Genomic DNA, 21,756 nt, shown 5'->3' on the forward strand with positions numbered 1-21,756 from the left:
CAAGTTGGTGAGGGATCAGGTTGTTTATATAGGGAATCCTTGGCGCCAAACACTGTCAACGTGCGCGCGCACCCGTACGCGCGCCGTGAGCGCCACTGACGCGCGCGCAAGTGCGTTCCAACGCGCGCTCCAACGCACCAATGCGCACGCGCCGGGAACGGATTCTCCCGACAACGGAAGGTCGTCCATGACAACACCCTAGAAGTGAAAAAAGTTATTGTTCCACTTTAAGTGCATTTTCGTTTTACATACATGCTCTGGTCCCATTGTGTACTTAAAAGTGGGGCATGCCTGTATGCAGTGATTTCCCCAAAAAAATACCTTATATTGCTCTCTGTCTCCTTCATATTTCTTTTTTATTGCTGCTGTGATCCATCTGTTTGAAGGTGGCTACGTTCGTTCTTCATGGTCCCACTGTACATAGGCACGTAGCCACCCTTTCTTGCTCACTCCCAAGACAGACTAGAGACTATAGGATATGTAGTGTGCATAGAGTAATGCACATGACTGGCAACTAAAGTTCAATGCTAATGCCAAATGGAAATGTGGGGGAACAGGAGAGGTTTGGAAGCTTACAGGGAGGCAGAAATACACAGTATGAAACAATTTAATTATAAAAGAAAAAAAAAAAACACACTACAGGGCCAATAATTAGTGAATGTGTATGGATAATTTTTGGATAATAGGGATATTTATTATTGTCACTTTCAAGGTCCCTTCCCTATCCTAACCCTGTGACTGTAGAGAAAGGAGAAGCAGCACACTAATGAGCTAGTCTCTGGCGCTCTGAACTCTCCTCCTATCAATGTGCTATTTGCACTGCCACACACTTCAGTGACACTGCTTCTCTCCCTCTCTAAGCTTTGTTGACAACTTCAGGTACTAATTACGCCTGCTGTTTTAAAATGTATATTTAAGGGTGCATTAATGAATACGGAGCTGCATTAATGTGTTTTCTTTCTGCCTAGAATTCAGCTTTAACTGCGCTCTGGTAAGGCTCTGCTCGTCTCAGGACTGGACATTCAGAAATATATGTCCCTTTGCAGGTAAAACAGCTCCCTTTTATGTAACTCGATGGTGTATTTAACCATTTTGTCTGGATTTCATTGCAAGCTCTGTTTCAAACATTTGCTCATTATGTTTCGCTGTTTTTAGGAGAACCAGTCACCATTCTTTGTACGGGGTGTGTGTCTCGAGGCTTCATTTTTAGTTTTGACATTAAGGATATCGCAGCGTGGAAGGAGGGCAAGATTACTCTAGCTGCTTTACTGCAGGGAGACTGGACCACAACCATCCACATAATACATGAGAACACCTCAGGTACTTTGGTCTACCAGCCCCTGGTAATCTGTAACCAAAATATCAGCGCTGGATGGAGTGACCCTTTAATTCTTGATATACAGTGTGTAGTAGAGGGTTGCACTCAGGCAGCTGTCAGTGATTGTATTACCAGCTAAATCCTGATGCTGAAACCTTAGATAGATCTGTTCATAAGAACAATGCCCTCCCCCCTCGTCTGTGTCGAAGGCTCTTTGTTCAGCGCTGAGTAGGACGGTGTAATGACACACTAATGTGCAGGACAGCCTGGTGTGATCCCAGCCATTCACTCCTGCAATCTGTGTCTTCTTGCTGGAGGAGAAAGGAACAAAAGACAAGAGGCAGAGGCATTGTACAGCCTCCAATCACAGACAAGGCTTCACAGACACACTGACAGGTCCAGCGGGCAGGCAAATATTAAAAGGCCAATCTGCAAGCGTTGCACAATAGCCAATCAGGCTGAGGCTTACAGGCTGCGTTCTGCTGGCAGAAAAACCAGCCCTCTGAGGGAAAATTGTGGTACCTTTTCACTAGCTGCATCACTGCTAACCATCGCTTTTCTAATTTTGTTTTTCCTTCCTCCCTCAACCGCTAACCTTCCTTTCACGGCAAACTTTTGGCAAAAGCAACACCATTGTTTTGTGCTCCGTTGAGTTCCTCCCTGCTAATGCCGTTCAGTCAAGGAAGCCATTAAATAAGCTACACACACGCACAGAGGCACAAGGAGATAGCAACGGATCAAGATAGAGAACAAATATGCAAAGTGGACACTTTCCACAGCAGACTCCTCGCCTCGTCTCCTAGGGCAGCTGAGACGCAGCGGAAGGACGGAAGAGACGGGCGGCTGTGGAACAAAAGCACACTGAGGAGAAGGCAAAGACAGAAGAGAGCGTGAGAAGGAGGAATTGCTATCACGGCTGAACCTGGCACCCGGCGATGCAATCCACAAGCAAGCTTTTGAGCCTGTTCCTCCTCATCTTGATGGGCACCGAACTCACCCAAGTAGGTCATTGCCAATCCTTTCATTTTCCTCTGAAGAATCGCAGCAGAGCGCTATGTTGTTCGCTGCATTCCATTCAGCCGGCTCTTCTGTCCACGCGTGCACGTTGCAATTACAATCACACCTGCCCGAACCTCTGGGGCAATTCTGGAATTTTATTCTGGGCATATGGTGGCATGGTTTCCTCCCCCTTTTTGAGTAGTTCAGAGGTCGTAGGAGGCCACTGCTGGATGTGCTGGATGGCTATAGTGAAGGATGAGGCTGGCAAAGACCATTTGCCGTGTGTAGGTTGTGGCAGAAATGGTTAGATCCCCATCTTTACCACAGATGATAACCAACCTCTATTTCCTTGGTCAATACCTATTCTGGAAAACGTATCCCTTAAAAATGTCCCTGGTTTTCAAGACCAACTGTGCCTTTGAAGTCCCTCACTGTACACATTGCCATCAATTGTAAACATGTCTTAGCATTCTTGGGACTTTTTATGTAAAGGTTTACTGCCCCATATTTAAAAAGCAAAAAAAAAAAATTCTAGTTAAGCAAAAAAGCAACATTTGGGTATATATTTTTTCTGAAGGCCCACTTGTGCCTTACCACACTTCTTGAGTTTAAACACACCAGCTTAGAAGAGAAATGTATTTGGAAATGTTGGCAGCTATGCTTGCACTCCCAATCCTTTAAAAGATAGCCATAGCTTATGTGCACTGTGGCAGGATGTCATATGTATAAAAGGTAATACAAAATAAAGCAAAGGGTTGAATAATTTAAAAATCTTGTTATCAGATCTCAAAGCGTGTGTGTCGGGCCTTAATTGCTTCCAGCTGAGCGTTTGTTTTAATGGTAGAACCAAGTGGTCTACTATGTAGTACCATCACAATCTTTCCATACTATCAAAATTGTAATTTGGTAAGGTTTCTGGAAAATCTCACACTTTGGCCCCATCTCAGGAGATGATCAAGATGATTGCACAGCATACAAATCTCAGCATGTGTGTAGATAGCGTACTACAGATGGGAAAGTCTTAGATATTGCTTCCCGATTGCCTCCTCAGGATATTATGCATCTCCCAGGCTGAATGGGATAATGACAGAAGAACCTGGAATAAAAATTCTGAAGTCTAGATTAATAAAAGTGTCAGATATCATGTGGCTGTCCAGTTTTACTTCTACAGCCCTTGCCATTCAGTATCTTCCCATTTGCCATTGAGTGACGGTGACATTTAAATGTCCTTTCTGTGCGTGTGGTGGAGAGATCTAGGGGGGCAATTAGCTGGCTGGTTACACGTGAACTTTATCCATTGCTAGCTAACCCAACCACCAACTGCACAGATTTGTTTGATTAGCCAAATAGAAGTCAAGTAGGGAGGATTTGCACCTGTCTAATGAGATTATGAATAGAAAGTGAGCAGAGAAGCCAGGAAACTGATCCCAATTAGATCTGGATTTCAGAACCATAAGCTGGTGGATCACATCTAACTCTAAATCTGGGGAATGTTGGGGGGGGGGGGGGTGAGTAGTTGCCAATAAAAGCTACACAAAGTTAAAAAATGTTTACCGCTTCATTGCTGTGATGTTGCAAAATGCAATAACCTAGAGCAACAATTTCAGCACCATTTAGGGCTGTGAGATTAGAGATGACTGTAGGTGGTTGCTATGGGATGCGGTGCTCCTCACGTGCACATTGTCACTTGGAGTGGCTTTGCTTTGAAGAGTTCTACCACAGATGGAGATGTCAGCGTTTTGTGACTGCACCAGATGATTGACATCTTGTTTGTGTTACCTGTAAATAGTGTATAATAAAAACTGTCTGCAGAGCATTCCATGCAATATGTAAAGTAGCACTCAGTTAATGAAAAGATGCCTAGAATTTGAGTGAGGTGGCTGCAGAATAGGCCGAATTAATGTATTCAGCTTTGCTCGCTTAACCAAGATACTGAGAGGGTCTGATCGATGTAAACACTTGAGATAAAATGTGCCAGCGATGGATATCCTGAGTTTATGTACCGTCAGCGAACAGCTTGCTCAATTCTAAACACAGATATAAAAACAGGAACCCCAAGAAGTTGAGCATATTATTCTGCCAGGGACAGGCGGTACAGTACAAGCTCCCCTGTAATGCACAATCGTACGCTGCACCGTCTAACAATCAGTGTCACAGCCGGACATGCACCTCCGCTTCGCCGCAGTACAGAAGCGCTGATGATGAGTGGAGAGACGGAGAGGCAGATAAATTGCTACCTGAGCGTTGAGCGGGGATTTTTCAGGCTGGTGGGGAGAGAACAACACAGAACAGATCTTCCAAAGTGACTTTCAGATGCAGGAGGATACTGGCCTTTATTGCACACACAGAACAGAGCTGCAGAGGTAATTGGACATGAGCAGCAGGGCTACATCAATCTCTGTCCTATTTCCATTACATTACACATTCATATATGATCTCACACGCTGCTAGAAACAAACCACCAGCCACCACTTCTCTTGTCATTAGGCAGGACAGATCCTAAACAAGACCAGTGTCCAGGCTCTATTTATATAGCTCTGTCATATTCTGTACAGTGAACACCAGTCAAGTTTACACTCTAATCTCTCATCAGTCACATTATTATATATCTATCTGTGCAGAGCTGTACAGAGAACACTGAACCAAATGAGCTTACACTTAATGTGCCACCCGTCACATACTGTTATCATTTATATACTGTAGATCTGATATTCTGCAGCGCTGTACAGGGAACACAACCACTCCAGAGGAGCTTACACTGACCACAGTTACACACCATTACTATACATTACCTTCCCCTGGATCAACTGTGGATTTGGGGTTCTTTATGAGCGAGTTTTTAATGTATTTGATTGTTTGAAACTTGATAGATTTGTGTCTTTTTATAACTTAACCAACTATGTAACAATTTAATTAGCTTGAGGATTTTCTGCAGTACATTGCATCAGTCTCTGCACCAGAAGAGCTTACACTCTAATGTTCCCACCACAGTCACACACTTTATTTTACATGTATATAGCCCTGAAATCTTTTTAAATGCTATACAGAGAACATTGTGGCATTCACAGTGGTCTTCAAGTCGGAGAATATATTTGTGTTGGGGTAGGATAGTTACACCAACATGGAACATGTATCTGCTTGATATTAATGGCCAAGGAGCCCAGCATGTCAATGATTAGTGTTAATCACCAAGCTGATGTACTGGGATAATCTAACATGGTAGCAGAATGGCAAAACAGAACAACCCTGGAATATACACAGTATCAGTCCACTATATCACTGAGTTTTCTAAACTCATTAGAACAGTAAATGGTGTGCTGATTTAACAGAGTTTTGGTTTACAAACGAAGAAACAGTAAATCCTGCAACCCAAAAAATAGGACTGTTAGGAGCTGAGCAGTTCTTGGGAAATCTCTCTGGACCAAAAAATTGGTCCCAAACACCAATGCATTTCTGGCAGCTCTGGTAGATGCTAAATCCATCTGTTGTTGGTACATAAAACACAGAATACACTTGTTGGCAGCCAACTTGTACAGAAACCAAATGAGGATTATTTACGAAAGGCAAATCCACTGTGCACTAGAAGTCCACTTGGAAGTGAAGTTGCTGTAGATCTGAGGGGGACATGCAAGGAAAATAAAAAACAGCATTTTTTGCTTTACGTGTTTGGGTGATCAAATCAGCAGAGCTTCTCCTCATGTCAGATCTTCCTCCTCAGATCTACAGCAACTGCACTTGTAGTGCACAGTGGATTTGCAAATCAACCGCATTGTGTGTCACTAGTGAGGACAATTATGCTTTGTACATGCTAACAAAATTGGGCCAAACCATTCTGCTAAGACTCAGCTGTCTATGTGTGGGATCCTGGTACAATTGGAGGTATGAGGCTGTGATGTGCGATGTCTTGGCCCATCTATAAAATTGAGGGATTGAGTTTACTCCATGTATTTTTTTTAGGTTTTATTTTATAACTTTCCATAAGGGGAGGGTGGAGGATAACCAAAACACGCACAACAATGTTTCATGCCAGCAGCCATTCATCATATCTTCCCCCCAATGATACTGGAGCCCCCCCCACCCCAAAAAGGCACTTTGATGTTGCAGTTATTTATCTCTAACTTATTCTTCCTGCACCGAGCCAGCATGAGGTGACCAGATTTTTCTCAACTTTACTAGAGTATCCCCCGTAAGAGAGTGATTACCAGATAACTCCTGGTGTGTGTCATGTTATGTGACTTCATCATCTCTGCTTTTAATATGATTTTATCACTTGCTACAACTTTAAACTGTTATGATGAATGTAATTTGACAAACTAGGGTCCCCTCTGGGCTACACGCGCCATTAAACCTGTTATATGGAGTCAGAGATTTTCCTACATACTGTGACAGTTTAGAAGCTCAGTCTGTGGGATTTTGGGACACTGGGCACACTTTGGGAGTGGTTTATGCTACAGCTACACCTTTCCATAAGACCAATTATTCTGCCAATAAATATGCATTTATATAGTCTCCTATATGCAGTGCTTTTGGATAGGTGATATACTTTACAATGCTGTACTAGATGCTATAGCAGTGCCAAGCATAAAACCAATGCTATGAAGTGCAAATAAAATTGGTTTCTTATATTTCAAATACAGAAAAATCTGCTATAAACTAATGCGCAATCCCAACCTCACTGACCACACAGGAAACATAGTCATAGATCCCAACTGTCCCTGATTTCGAGGTACTGTCCCTGATTTGGAGCAATGTCCCTCATTCCTCCTCCATGTTAATGAGGACAAGGGCCTCATCCCCACAACCCTTGCCCAGTGGTTGTGGGGGTCTGTGGGCGGGGGCTTATCAGAATCTGGAAGCCCCCTTTAACAAAGGGGACCCCCAGATCCCGCCCCCCCCCATGTGAACTGGTAACGGGGTACATTGTACCCCCTACCATTTCACCCAAAAAAGTGACAAAAATGGTAAGAAAAACACACACACAGCTTGGGACAAGTCCTTTTAATAAAAAAGAAAAAAATTCCAGCGATGTAATCCTTCCACGACCCGACGATACACGCCGCCGCGATCGATTCCACCTCCATGGGAGACACCAGCCAAATGACGCGAGGCCCGCCGTGAAAGCTCTTAAATAGCTGAGCCCCCTCTTATGCAACAGGGAAATGCTGCGGGGTTAACCAGTGACATGTACGGGTGACCCCGCCCCCCTCTGATGCAACAGGGATTTCCCGTTGCGTCAGGGGGGAGAGGTCACCTGTAAATGTCACTGGGTAACCCCGTGCGGTTCCGAGGGGGACGGGGGGGAACCCATGCTGTTTTTTTTTTATGATTTTGATCTGTATTGCCGGGACCTGACAATTCATTATAGCCGCGAGTAGTTTTAAATGACTTTTTTTCCTTTAACATTTTTTTGCAGGGACTGTTCTAAACATGGGGAAAAAAAATCGTCACTTTACAGGCATAATATAGACACCCCCCAGGTACGAAATTTAAAGGAATATTTCACTTTTATTATTTCACTTTAAGCATTATTAAAATCGCTACTCCTGCAAAAAATTCAGTTTTTATAAAATGCATTGATACATTGATACATGTCCCCTGGGGCAGGACCCAGGTTTCCAAACACTTTTTATGACAATAACTTGCATATTAACCTTTAAAATTAGCACTTTTGATTTCTTCCATAGACTTTTAAAGGGTGTTCCGCGGCTTTCGAATTTGCCGGGAACAGCCCAAATTGTTCGCTATTCGGCGAACACCCGATGTTCGAGTCGAACTTACGTTCAACTCGAACATCGTGCTCATCCCTACTAGAGAGTCTTTCCTTCAATTTAAAGAGATTTCCTCTCACTTCCAGTTGTGTCTGCAACAGAAAAAGTGAAAAAAATCTGAGAGGGATTTTAAACTTTACTCGCACTATCTACTTTGGTAGGAAGAATGTTGAGTTGATTTAGTAAAGGCAAATAGAGTGTGCACTTTGCAAAGTCGAGCAGTTGCACTAATTTTCCTCAGAGTTTAATGAATGTGGTAAAGCTTAATTTTGTAAAGCACACAATTCATGTACAAGGATGCATGTACATGTCTTTAAAATAATAGTAAAGTCAAAATTGTAAAATTTGCAGACAGGCAGGGTCTCTTCTGTCATAGACCTCCCCCTTTACTATCAGCGGTAATGTAATCTGAGCTTGCACATGCGCAGCTTAGACCACATTTACTGCCCGCTCTGTGTGCCACTGCGATGTGACTCCCATGTGATTCATGTCACCACGGCCGGGCCATTCAGGTGACTGAGCTTACGAAACCTGGAAGGAAGCAAAGATGGAAGCCATGACAGCACAGCGATGGAGGGCTCGGTTTAGAAACAAGTCTGTCATAAAGTACTAGTATGCAGTGTTTACTACTGTAGTACATTTTAACTTAAATCTGCAGGGGGACAATTTTAGAGCATATTTATGTGGACTTTACTACCGCTTTAAAGCGGTAGCAATGCTTTTTGAAAAAAAAATAAAAACATTATATCCTGTAAGTAATTTCCTAATGTGCTAGTATGGATAGCATACTAGCACATTATGAAATACTTAACTTATAAAACCAAACAGTGTGCCATCACTGCTGATAGGGCTTATATCTTCATCTGATTTTCCTTCCGTTTTTTCGTGGCCTTTGGCCTTCTGATTGGCCAAGCTGCAATGACGTCGCACACGGTTCACGTTTGGAATATATTCATTTTACCTACAGGTAAATCTATTATAAGCTTATCTGTAGGTAAAAATAGGCGAAATGAGTTTACTACCACCACTTTAATAAAATCAACCCCAATGTTTAGGTTTAGTTGTATTTTAGTACAACAATATATTCAAGTCTAAATCTTTATATCAATTCTGGGAAAAAAAATGTTTAATTGGCTAAAAAAAATATCTTCAGATGCAGTAACTTTTAGAAAGTGATTTGTTGGCTCCATCTCATTTACACTACATTACACATTTATATATGATCTCACACACTAGAAACAAACAAACAAACAAAAAAAAAAACTTTGCTTGTCTTTAGGCAGAATGGATATTAACAAGATCAGGCTATTTCTATATACAATAGCGCTGTCATATTCCACAGTGCTGTACAAAGAACATCATAACATTCAGATCAGTCTTCTCCAGTCTTCCTTTGTCCCACCGGAGAATCTTATTCTTCAATTTCTCACCAGTCACATACTAATATGGCTCCAGCAATGCTTTGATCTTGGGTACTCAACAGTATAATATTTTGCAAACAATATATAATAATATTGTTTACGAAATTGTACGTAACAAACAAAATCTCTAAAACAAATATATTGTGGCAAGGATGTAGCTGGGTGAGCAATGCATCTGCCTTCTGTTCAACCCAGTCACATTTTTCTGAACCTTTAAAGTGGAGGTTCCATCAAAAAACAATTTTGCTTTAAACTGTAGCTTACGACTAAAAAAGAAAAAAAAAAGTTTTTTGTTTTTTTTTTACTCATCTGGAAATGCCTGTTGCTATGCAGTCCCACGAAATCTGCCTTTGAATCCACCTAGGATTCTGACATCATCTCCCTCTAATGCTCCTGGGAAATGTGTGTCATCATTTCCCAGGATGCAGTGCGCTGTCCAATTATCACTCCCCATCCAAGACTTCCAGGAAGTAAGTGCTTGTAGGCTTCACATTGCCCACAAGCAAAATGACAACGGTGTAGATATAGTTTTATAAACCATCTTTTTTGAATATCTATCCGGATCGGCGGCGGATTGTAAAATAGTAAGTGACCGGATTTATATTATAAAAACGCAGGATGAAAGGACATACATTTAAAAAATGCTAATTATGGTTGGAACTCCGCTTTAAAGAAATTGTCTTCTCAACTTGGCTCCTTTTTACTATCCAAGCAAACCATCCAAATTGGAAGTACAAATTTTCATAATTTTCTTTCTCCTGCTGTCACCTGGGAGCTTTATTGAAATGCTTTACAATTCTATCAAACACAAAACGCTGACTGATACGTTCACGTCTTGGAGGTATCTGGTGATATTTGAAAACAAGTCAGCAATGGTAGATCCCGTAATGCTATTAGAACTTAAAGTTTATCATATGTTATGTTATGTTTATCATAATATGAGGTGATCCACAGTTCATTGTATATTACCAGAATGTGTTATGTGGGGGAGGGGTGGATTTCTCACTTTTTATACTGTGGATCACCTCATATTATGATAAACATAACATATGATAAACATGTCCAAGCTAGATATGTAAATAACCTGCCACTCAAAGCAAGGAGAGAGAGAAGGACTTTGTATTTAGACAGGGTTTTATCTGGAAGTCTGTTATTTTTCACTGAACAATAAAAGAGGATTTCTCAGAGCTGGATTAACTCTGTGTGGCAAGACTGGGCACAGATGATAGGAAATCTTATACTCTACATTGTGACATCAAAAAAAAAAAAAAAAAAAATTGGGGTTTACATCCACTTTAAGTTTTTAAAATAAATATTTATATCAATGTAGGACACAAACACCCTCAGAGTACTGTCCCTCGTTACACCACAATGTCCTTTCCTTCTTTCAGCTGTGTAACTCATTTTCACAATGAGCCCGTTGGCTGCAATTTCTATGCTTGTTTTTTGACAGCGACCACTGAAGGCATTTTACTGACAATCATTTGCTGCACATTCTCAGAGCTGTAAATTCCTCTAGGGCAGGATGGGATTTTGCTGCTGCCTTTCATGTCATGAAGGATAAAGTGTAAGCTAACCAGTCAATAATCAGTATTACTCTTTTCTGCACAATAAATGTTCCAAGATTTAGGAAAGAATGGAAGCTTTTGTAAACTTTAATGGGACATGCACTTTCCAATCAAATCCACACATGTGGGGATTTCCTGATAAGATCCTCAAACTTAGGCTGGCCATACATTATACAGTTTTCTAGATTTACCAAAACCATATAATATGAGGTCAAATCTAAACACTTTCAATGTGTGTGTAATCAGGCATGCCCTTTTACTACACAGTTGAAGGGAAATCTAAAGGAAATTGTATGGTGTATGGCCAGATTTACTCTGAAGGCAGGGCAAGGATGCTGCAGACCCCACCTTCAGGTGACCTCTGTGTTAAATGTCATGTCTAACTAAACACAAAAGCCCCACCAACACAGAGAAGGCTACGTTACCATACCAGGATATGTTACACTGATCTTAGATTTGAATAAACGCATAAAAGACAACCCATTTTAAAGTGGACCTGTCACGATCTTTACAAGTCTGTATGAATACAGTCCTGATACATCATACTATACACCAATGTCTTATTGTACAAATTCACAATGCGAGAGGCTACAGCAGGGGCTGATCTGTGTCAAACAGCCAAGAACTGCATAGGCAAAATAATTACATGATTATGTAATTTCTAAGCTGGCTTCTCATTTTTTATGTACAATAAAAACATTAATTGTGGACAGACACATGTGCTGCGTCTGTTGTAGGATGTACAGGTTTCTAGGTCAGGATGGTTGAACAGAGATAGACACAGCTTTTAGGCAGTCAGAATTTGTGTAGCAGCCAATGTTCATTCTACCTGCGCAGTGACATATACAACACCCAATATTTCACTTAACCTTCTCTGGGTTGTAAATGCATGCCATACAGAGATCTAATTTGCTAAGAGAGGGGTGAATACAAAATCCATAGTCCTACACTACAAACTGAAATGGTCATCTCTTGGTAGTTGAAGACTAATTCCTCTATATAATTGATGAAAGTACTGACCTATTGATAAAAAAAAAAAAAAACGTTTTGCCATTTTGGATAGCGTAAGGGAGGGTTAATAACCCCTTTCAGTTTATTATTTTGCCATCTGTGTGCCATTGGGGAGATTTCCCTTCTCTTTCTGTCCCATAGATAAACAGGAATCAAGAGGGAATCAAGGAATTCCTTGGGGACCCCCAGGATACCAGAACTAGTGTCCTCATTGGAAGATTTCCCCTTCTTTTACTTTTCTGGGGACAACCCAAAATCTGGGATTGTCTTTTACTTTCAATGAGAATGGTAAACAGGACACATAGAGAGGGTGGATTACCTCGGAAAGGCCCAAGGACAGTTCGGCTGACCTCGGCAAACCGTTTCCCGAGATCAACCGAGCTGTCCTCGGGCCTTTCCGTGCATTTTCGAACGGCGTGATCGGCTGTAATCTGCGCCGTTCGACTCTGGCGCCCCCCCACCTCAGGCCAAACGTGGTACTGCACACCGAGTTAGGATATTTTAAAATACAGTGCTCGTATTGCAAAGCACTCGTTAACCGCGTTACTCGCAATCCGAGGTTCCACTGTACGAGAATTTACGTGATAATTTTCATTCATTGGTTCCATTTGCTGTTAAACATTGAGAAAAAAACAGACAAATGTTAACTCGTTTTTCTTATAGTGTGTACCCCACTTAACCCTCCATATCTGCTTCAATTCTGCGTTTCTGGACACTGCACAGTAACAGCTCTTGTTCTGTGTGCTGGGCGTAGGTCTTGTAATCTGTTTATATTCTGTATGTATGGACACTGCATAGTGTCCCTTTCCATGTTCTGTACAGAATTCCCCATACAATACCTCTTTTGTACTGTATGCCGAGTAACTCTGAGCTTGTGATCTTATACTGTATGTATAAATGTTGACAAAGTAACATTTCTCTTCCCCAATATGTAGTGGGTTATTCTCACTATTCTCTCCCGATTCTGTACGTTTGAATTCTGCGCAGTACAATTTCTCTTGTTCTGTATGCTGGGTGAAATTCTCAGTATCTGTTAATACCATGTATGTGTTGGATGCTGCTTATAACTTCTCTTGGTTTGTTGCTGGGAGTCGTTCTCAGCATCTGTTCTTATTCTATATGTATGGATGCTGCACAGTAGCCCTTCTCTTGTACTTAAAGTGATTGTAAACGATCAGTGTATAACACAACCCATTCTGTCAAAAATAGAAGGCAAAAAAGTTATGTAAAGAGATATACAAGTGATCGCATTCCCTTTGTTCTCAACTGCATTAGAGCTGGGGGAGGAGATACAGCAGCATACTAATCTTCTTAGTGAAAGGCTGTGTGTAGGGGGAGACATGTCAGGACAACTCTGATCATTGGAGGAGAGCAGCCTGAGTTCCCAGCACATCTAGACAACGGACTGTGTCATGTTCTCCTGCTTAGTGTGGTCAGTTTTAATTAGGAAATTAGAGGGACTGACAGGAACACCAGGGATTTCACACAAAGGAAGAAATACAAAGCAATTAAACCTGAAATATGTTCTTATTCTGTATTTATGGATGTTGCACAGTATATGCCTGATGAAATTTTCAGTGTCTGTTCTTGGTTTGTATGTATGGAAGCACACCTTGAGTCCTGTATGCTGTGTATTCTTATGGATTGATTTGTATTATGTCCGCATAGATGCTGCACATTACTACTTCTCTAGTTCTGCATGGATGTGTGTAATTCTTAGTATCAGTTTCTATTATGTATGTATGTATGGATGGATGTATGGATGGATGGATGTATGGATGGATGTATGGATGGATGTTGCACAGTACTACCTTCCTAGTTCTGTAGTCTGGGTGTAATTCACTGTATTTGTTCTTAAAGCGGGGGTTCACCCTAAAAAAAAATTCTAACATTACATTGACATGATCCTCGACAATGACAGTATGCCGTTTTTTTTGTTTTGTTTTCGCTATTTCCTTCCCTGGCTTCCGGGTAGGGCATCCCACGGGAGTGGGCGTTCCTATCCAGCAGGTGATTGACGTGATGACAAAAACTAGCTGCCCCCGTCGCATAAGGAGCGTCACGAGTTGCCGAAAGAAGCCGAACGGCGAGTCGGCACTATACGGTGCCTGCGCACCGCCGTTCGGCTTTTTTCGGCAACTTGTGACGCTTCTTATGCGACGGGGGGAGGTAGTTTTTGTCATCACGTCAATCACCTGCTGGATAGGAACGCCAACTCCCGCAGGAGGCCCTACCCAGAAGCCAGGGAAGGAAATAGATGTACAAAGGTATGTACACCAAAAAAAACGGCATACTGTCATTGTCGAGGGTCATGTCAATGTAATGTTAGAAAATTGTTTTTAGGGTGAACCCCCGCTTTAACCTGTATGTATTGACTCTATATCTTGTACTGTATGCTGGGTGTAATACCCAGTATATTTTATATGTAGGGATTTTGCACTGCGGTGTCTTGTGTTAGTAATGACATGTATATATCCGATATAGAGAAGTATACATGGTCACTGCGGTATCTAAATATTGGATCTACATACTGCTCCTGAATTCTGCTAATTTTGCTCTACATAGTTTGAGTGGTTGTAAATGTCAAACAGAAAATGTGAACAAAGCATATCCCTTTGTGTGTCTACTTGCCTCAACTAGGAGCACTAAAGCAGCCCATAGATGATTTAGTTGTGTTTCCTTCGACCACAGATTCTGTATGCTCGATTCCCCCTCCCCCGAATCAACATTGAATGCCTCCTGAAGTGCTATTGTGTTCTGCCAGTGGAGGGGGGGGGGGGGGGGGTAGCCTTCCCGGTCAGCAGAATGCAATGATTACTGCTAACGGATAAATCCACTGGCAGTAATTGTGTGTGAAAAATCTGACAGGCTAGCTCAATTGATGGATTGACTTTGTACAATCAGCCTATCTATACAAGGATCAGATCTCGGCCGGTCACTGGCTAAACCGGCTGAAATTGACTTTAGTGTAATTTATGCCTGCTGCCTGGGTTGCTCTTCTAATTAGCATGAATAGCTCCTAGCAAGTTTTCCTGACACCAAGAGAAAAAAGGTTACAGGGGAGGGATGCACAGTAGCTCTGTTCCTGTGTTGAGAGGGGTGTATCACTTCCCTCCAATCAGCTCTCAGGGCTTTTCTCACTTAGCTCTGCAGTCTGTAATTTCAGCTCCCCACCCCATTTTCTGAAAGCTCAAACAAGCTTTATAAATGATGTACTCTTAATAGATGTAGAGAAGAAGAGACTGTATGTTGTATCTTATGCAGTAAGATGTGTTTCATCTCTGAGGCCAGTAACTTCAATGGGTATATGTAAGGGATTACAATCACTTTAATACATTGTTGAGATTCTGAGTTCACAGAGATGTGCACAGTGCCTCTATACAGAATCTTTGTGGGGTGTCTTTGTCCCCAATCTGTCATGAACTTATGAATATTTCAGATAAATACAGTCTGTGTTGAATTTGAGTCTTATGCCGCGTACACACGGTCGTTTTTTGTCTTGTAAAAAAACGTAGTTTTTTCTCATGAAAAAAAAACAAAGTTTTTCAAACTTCATTTTAAAAAACGACGTTGCCTACACACCATCGTTTTTTCAAAATGCTCTAGCAAAACGCGGTTACGTTCAGAACGTACGGCGGCACTCTGTTCCATTCAAGCTCGCGTCATAACTTGCTTCTGAGCATGCGCGGGTTTAAAAACGTTGTTTTAAACGTCGTTTTAGCCCATACATGATCATTTTTTATGACACAAAAAACAACGTTTTGAAAAACGACATAAAAAATTGAAGCATGTTGGAATTTTTTTTTTTGTAGTTTTTCAGAAGACATAAAACGACGTTTTCCCCACACACGGTCATTTTAAATGACGTTTTTAAAAATGTAGTTTTTTTCCATCACAAAAAACGACCGTGTGTACGTGGCATTATTGTATTGGGTTGTTGTACTGCCCAAAAAGCTGTTAGTGTTGTAACCAGCACTTTTTTTTCCCCCTCATAGAATAGGTGCAGGTACTATACCCTCACCCCAAGTCATCTTTGCCTTAGCCACATCCCAGTACAGTCCTATTTAGAGAATACAGACTCAAGCATCATTTCTTGGTGCCAAGTAGTTTGTATGGAATTTGTTAATGATGTCAAGAAGGGTAGTAAAAAAAAAAATACTCTGTAGACAGCAATAGATTCACCTGGGCAGCAATAAAAAAGAAAAACTCCCCACCAAAGGAACAATAGATCCCCAGCATCCAGCATTAACAGACCTTACAACAGCAATTTTATTACTGCAGCGGGCTATAGAGAGGGACACAGGCAGCAACGATGATGACCCTGTGGCTTTCTTCTTTGCAGGTGAGGGCAAATCGCTCCTCTGGGAACTAAACTGTCCGGGAACTATAAAAAAAAGTGTCAGCAAATGCGGCCAAGATAAATATGTGGACCAACTGCACTTAAGGGGGGTTATTTACTAAAGGAAAATCCACTTTGCACTACAAGTGCAAAGTGCACTTGAAATTTCACTTGGTAGTGCAGTCGCTGTAGATCCGAGGGGGGCATGCAAGGAAAATTAAAAACCGCATTTTAGCTTGCACATGATTGGATGATAAAATCAGCAGAGCTTCCCCTCATTTTAGATCTACCCATCAGATTTACAGTGACTGCACTTCCAAGTGCACTTTGCACTTATAGTTTGCACTTGAAGTGCAAAGTAGATTTGCCTTTCGTAAATAACCCCCAAAGTGTTACTAAGCCCACGACAAAATCAGTCTGCGTATGCGGTAAAGCATGCTTGTTATACTCGCTCTGGAACCTAAGGAGTAATCCTCCACATTGTGTAAAAAGCCTGTTTGATCCTGTAAACACAGATCCTCCCCTCCTTCCACTGACTCCTAATAATTTCCTGATAACACAGGGTCTATGGAGTCGGGCTGCACATGCTTAGTTTGGTGTGTATTAGAGAGGCAGGAGCAGGCTGTGCCGGGGGGCAGGGTAGAAATGTCCCCCCAGGCTGCCTACCTTATATTCAAAACGGCCGCGCTGCCTGTCTGCTATTTTTTTTTCTGTAGATGGTAAAAAAAGTCAGCCGCCGATTGCATGGCTGGCTGCTGCACTGCATTCTGGGAGTTGTAGTCTGCACCGCGTTAAAGTTCCTGGTGGCGGTGGGTGAAACTGGGCAGCGCAGCAAACTACAACTCACAGGAGTCTCGGAGGCAGGCAGAGGCAGGGCGTGCCAGGGGACGCATCCTGTGACTATCTCAGGCTGGGGGCTGGCTGGAGTGGCTGCAAGAATGACACAGTGCAAGTTGCAACTAGTTTCGAGCACACAGAGAGAAGAACTGACTGAGAGTCTAAGAGCAGCCAGCTTACTTTCAGTGGGACGAGCAGCTTACCCTCCACTACACTCCCGGAGTCTTTGGACTGGAGGCAGGCAGAGGAAACAAGGGGCCAGGGCACACCAGGGGATGCACGTTATTGGCTAGGGCTGGGTGCTGGCTGCAATTTGGAAGTTGTTATCACCCCCCCCCCCCAAGAGACTGTGCAATGACATGCTGAACTGCCATCGCTGAGGTAAGAGAGAGACCCAAACCCTGACATCCCCCACATCCCATTCTCTCCCCCCCATTCACCCCATTTACCCTGCTCCAGCGCCCTGCCCACCACCCAGTAACCGCAAAATAGGAAACAGCCCTTAACACTGGCTGGCTGGCTGTCATGTCCTGTGCTGGCAATGGCCTGTGGGTCCTGTGCTGGCCATGGCCTGTGGGCAGTGGCATGCGTGCCGCCAAAAAGCCCCAGTCTCGGTATTACCAATAACCAATATTAGCCCTGAGTCCCAAGGCGTGGTGTCAGCCGCAAACTGAGGACTATTAGCCACCTACCCTGGGACAGCTTTCGAGCCGGTACACACCAGGCTGCCCCAGAGGGGGGGGGGGGGGGGGCAAGCGCTGCCGGTTTACATGGACCGGGGATCTCCATCTCCCACTTACCCAACACGGCCTAGGGACATATGAAGGCCTGCCTTTTGGACCAACTCCTGTGATGGACGTCATACTGGTCCAATGCCGGGACATGTAATGTCCATCTTAGGAGCCGGTCCAGCAAGCGGGACTTAATGTGACAATGGCCGGGTAAGCGGGAGATACCCGCACTGTGTAAACCGGCGGCTCTCCTCTCTCCCCATGCACTGGAAAGGCTGCGCTAATGGGCACTGCTGTCTAATCAGGCTGCATTGATGGGCACAGGTAAGGCTGAGCTGATAAGACGGGCACTGATGAGGCTGCATTTATGGCCACTGGCGAAGCTGCATTTATAGGAAATGGTGAAGCTGCATTTATGGGCACTGGTGAGGCTGCATTGGATGTGCACTGGTGAGGCTGCATTGGATGGGAACTGGTGAGGCTGCATTGGATGGGAACTGGTGAGGCTGCATTGGATGAGCACTGGTGAGGCTGCATTGGATGGGCACTGGTGAGGCTGCATTGAAAAACAGGTGAACATGAATGGTGAGCTGATTTGGTGGTTCAATGGGCCACTTGACTAGACTTGCCCTCCAGGCCTAAGGCTGCCAGCCCTCCCCTGTAGAGAAGTATTTGTTTTTCTTGGGAGGGTGCATGTGATCAGCACAGGGCCAATCAGTACTGTCCAGACAGAGGGTCAGCAGGCTTGCAGTCTCATAGGCCAGGCAGAAAACTCCTCCTACAAGCTCTAATCAGTGCTCAGCCGGACACAGATAGAAGTCACAAGATTGCTCCAACTGCTGAGGAGAAATTATATTTAACAGTTTATATTTACTAAAATAATTGCATTTCCATGTTGTGTGTGAGGCCAGATATAGTGAATGCAGGGTTCTGGGTTTGGTAACACTTTAAGTAGTCTCACTGCCTTGCATTTGCCAATGCTGACACAACCTAGTGCCAGCTAGGGATGGGAGGGAGGGAGTGGGAAATAAGAAATATTTTGAGGTGCTTGTCTGCACGCCCAAGAACTTCTTGTCAGTACATAGAATAGATGTGCTGGAACTGCATACCACTGCATTCCTGCTGGAAAAAAGAGTCACAGGAAGTCTTCCAATCCTAGCCATAGATGGACAGATTGAGCTGTAAAGACTTCTTTTTTTTGGCTGTGGCCAGAAACCAATTCACAGCACTGAACAAATCTGTTATGTCTGAGCTGTATAAGGGAGCAGTGCAGAGACAGTTCAAATTGATCCTTCTCCTTTAAAGCATGTTCTATGACACAGTACTTGTTCCGTGTCATTTGGCCCCCTGTATCGTCTAAAAAACCTGGCTGATTCCGACAGTTTCTTCCCTCCCCTATGTAAACTGACCACAATGTATCATGGCTGCTGAGCCCTGACACCATGGTCAGTTTATGTGCCTCAGTCATCCGCAGACCTGCTGTCTCCGCTCTGCTACTGCGCCCCCCTCCCTGCCTGTCAGCTTGCGACAGTGCCGCCCCCCCCCCTTCTGCTGCTGAAATAACTGTAACCTGTTCACACTATCAACACTGTCTCCTATTGCAGTGTTGCTCTCGGTGCGTGATTTATAAAAATAAATGCTGCAAATATATTTCAGAGCAGAGATTGCAATCACATGACCCGACTGAGGTCAGTTGGGGAATCTCGGCCCCTCCCACTGCATCTATCAGCAGAGGAAAAGAGAAAGCTGGCCAGTCATGTGATCGCGATCTCTGCTCTGAAATACGGTATTTTGCAGCATTTATTTTTATAAAACACACAGAGGTGGACACTGCATTAGGAGAACGTGCGTATGGTGCATACAGGTTAGAGTGGCTTAACAACTACTCAACAGACAGAGCAAAAACTGTACACATGTATCAACATTGCACATGAACAAGCTCACTTTCCATCTTTTGGCCTGGAATATCCATGGCAGACCATACATTTTCACTAAGAAGAACTAAAACATCCGATTACCTGCAGAGCATTGTTGAGTATTGACAGTTACTCAAACACTGAGAATCCACTTTCACAAAGATAAGATGGAACAAGTCCATAGACAGGCAACAAAAATGGTGAAAGGTCTGAGGGATAAAATATATCAGGTGAGACTTCAGAAATGTAAAATGTGTAATATAAGGCCCCTTTCACACTAGGCCCCCCCTGGATCTCCGCTGAGCCGACGGATGACAAGTCCTTCTCTATGCTCACTGAGCGGGGAAGGGCTTGTGCAGCGCCGCTGTCTCCTATGGCGAGATCTGATGAAAACGGACAGCGTGTCCGGTTTGATCAGATCTCACCAGATCCGATGCGGCATGGACGGATGGCGACGTATCGCCACCCGTCTGATTTTAGCGGATCGGGTCGGATGTCTGCGGACATGTCTTCCACTGACATCAGACGCTACATAGAGACGTATGGAGCGGCCGTTCAGGTCCGCCGACAAATATGACAGGTGAACCTGAGCGATCCGACCTTACGGTCTGGAGGAAATAAGTGCGATATTAAAAAAAGGAAAGTTTTTTTTAAAAATAAATAACAAACATGTCATACTTAGCCCAGATCCTCCTTTTCTTGGGTCCCCTCGCTGGCACTCCTGGCCCCTCCCTTCTGTCGCGTGCCCCCATGACAAGCAGCTTGCTATGGGGGCACCTTAGCAGGCTTGCTTCCACGATTCACACAAAGAGTGTGGCTCAGCTTCACTCTCAGTCTCTCCTCCCCTTGACTTACTGGCTGTGATTGACAATAGCCGTCTCAGCCAATGAGGAGGAAAAGACCCAGAAAAGCCGCTACTCTTGTGCACATCACTGGATCGAGATGGGGCTCAGGTAAGTATTAGGGGGCTGCTGCACACAGGTTTTTTACCTTCATGCACAAAGGTGAAAAAAAAACTTTAGCCTTTACAACCACTTTAAGAGGACACGCAATTGAATTGATACCTTTAAATAGAAAATACATTCTGATATAAATGAAGTTAAGCATTGCAGTCAGGGCCATCTTTTCCATTGGGCACGCTGGGCAGTTGCCCGGGGGCCCCGCTTGCCTGGGGGGCCCCACCGGCTGCCCAGCAACCCCAGTAAAAAATTGTGGAGAGTGACGGGTTAGAACTGCCCATGCCCAGTTTGCGGAAATCACAGAGAAGATCCGGTGCTCCATGAGTGCTGATGTAAGGGGGGAGTGAATGCAAAAATGTAAGGGGGCACTGATATAAAGGTTCCCCCTCCTATATTAGTGACCCCCATTACCTTAGTGTATTTACTCTACGGAAGGTGGTCTCTGGTCACCAGAGTGCCCCCCACATCAGAGTTCCCCTTTATATCAGAGTCTGCAGGATTCCCCCTTACAATGCAAGGGGGAACTCAGTCTGCGGACCCTGTTGTAAGTGGGAAAGAGAAAGCAGTGGACTCTGATATAAGGTGGTCTCTGGTCACCAGAGCCCCCCTCCACATCAGAGTTCCCCCCTTAGCTCATGATCTGCAGCATTCCCCTTTACATAAGAGTTCCCTTTCATGGTAAGGGGGAATCCTGCAGACTCTGATGTAAGAGGAAACTCTGTGCTGGCTGGGTTATAGTAACCTGACCTTCATGTCAATGAAGACATTTTTTTTTTTACTTTTGTTTAACTTAAACACATTGCTAATAGCACTAGCTATATGTTTATAGTTTAAATACTGACATTTGCATTGTTCGGCACTGAAAACTGAAATTTTAGGTACTTTTTTT

At 43.5% G+C, this 21,756-nt stretch overlaps 1 protein-coding gene across 1 annotated transcript in view; it reads left to right on the forward strand.

Annotated features, from left to right (window-relative positions):
• Positions 1–1,636: 1,636 nt before the first annotated feature.
• OLFM1 (olfactomedin 1) overlaps positions 1,637–21,756 on the forward strand; it is a 103,857-nt gene continuing 83,737 nt past the window's right edge. The window contains exon 1 of the mRNA XM_040324094.1: positions 1,637–2,319. Within this exon, the coding sequence (XP_040180028.1) occupies positions 2,254–2,319 (66 nt within the window). The 5' untranslated portion in view covers positions 1,637–2,253. The remainder of the gene's footprint in view (positions 2,320–21,756) is intronic.

Source organism: Rana temporaria, chromosome 9, assembly GCF_905171775.1.
Source record: "Rana temporaria chromosome 9, aRanTem1.1, whole genome shotgun sequence".
Lineage (NCBI taxonomy): Eukaryota > Metazoa > Chordata > Amphibia > Anura > Ranidae > Rana > Rana temporaria.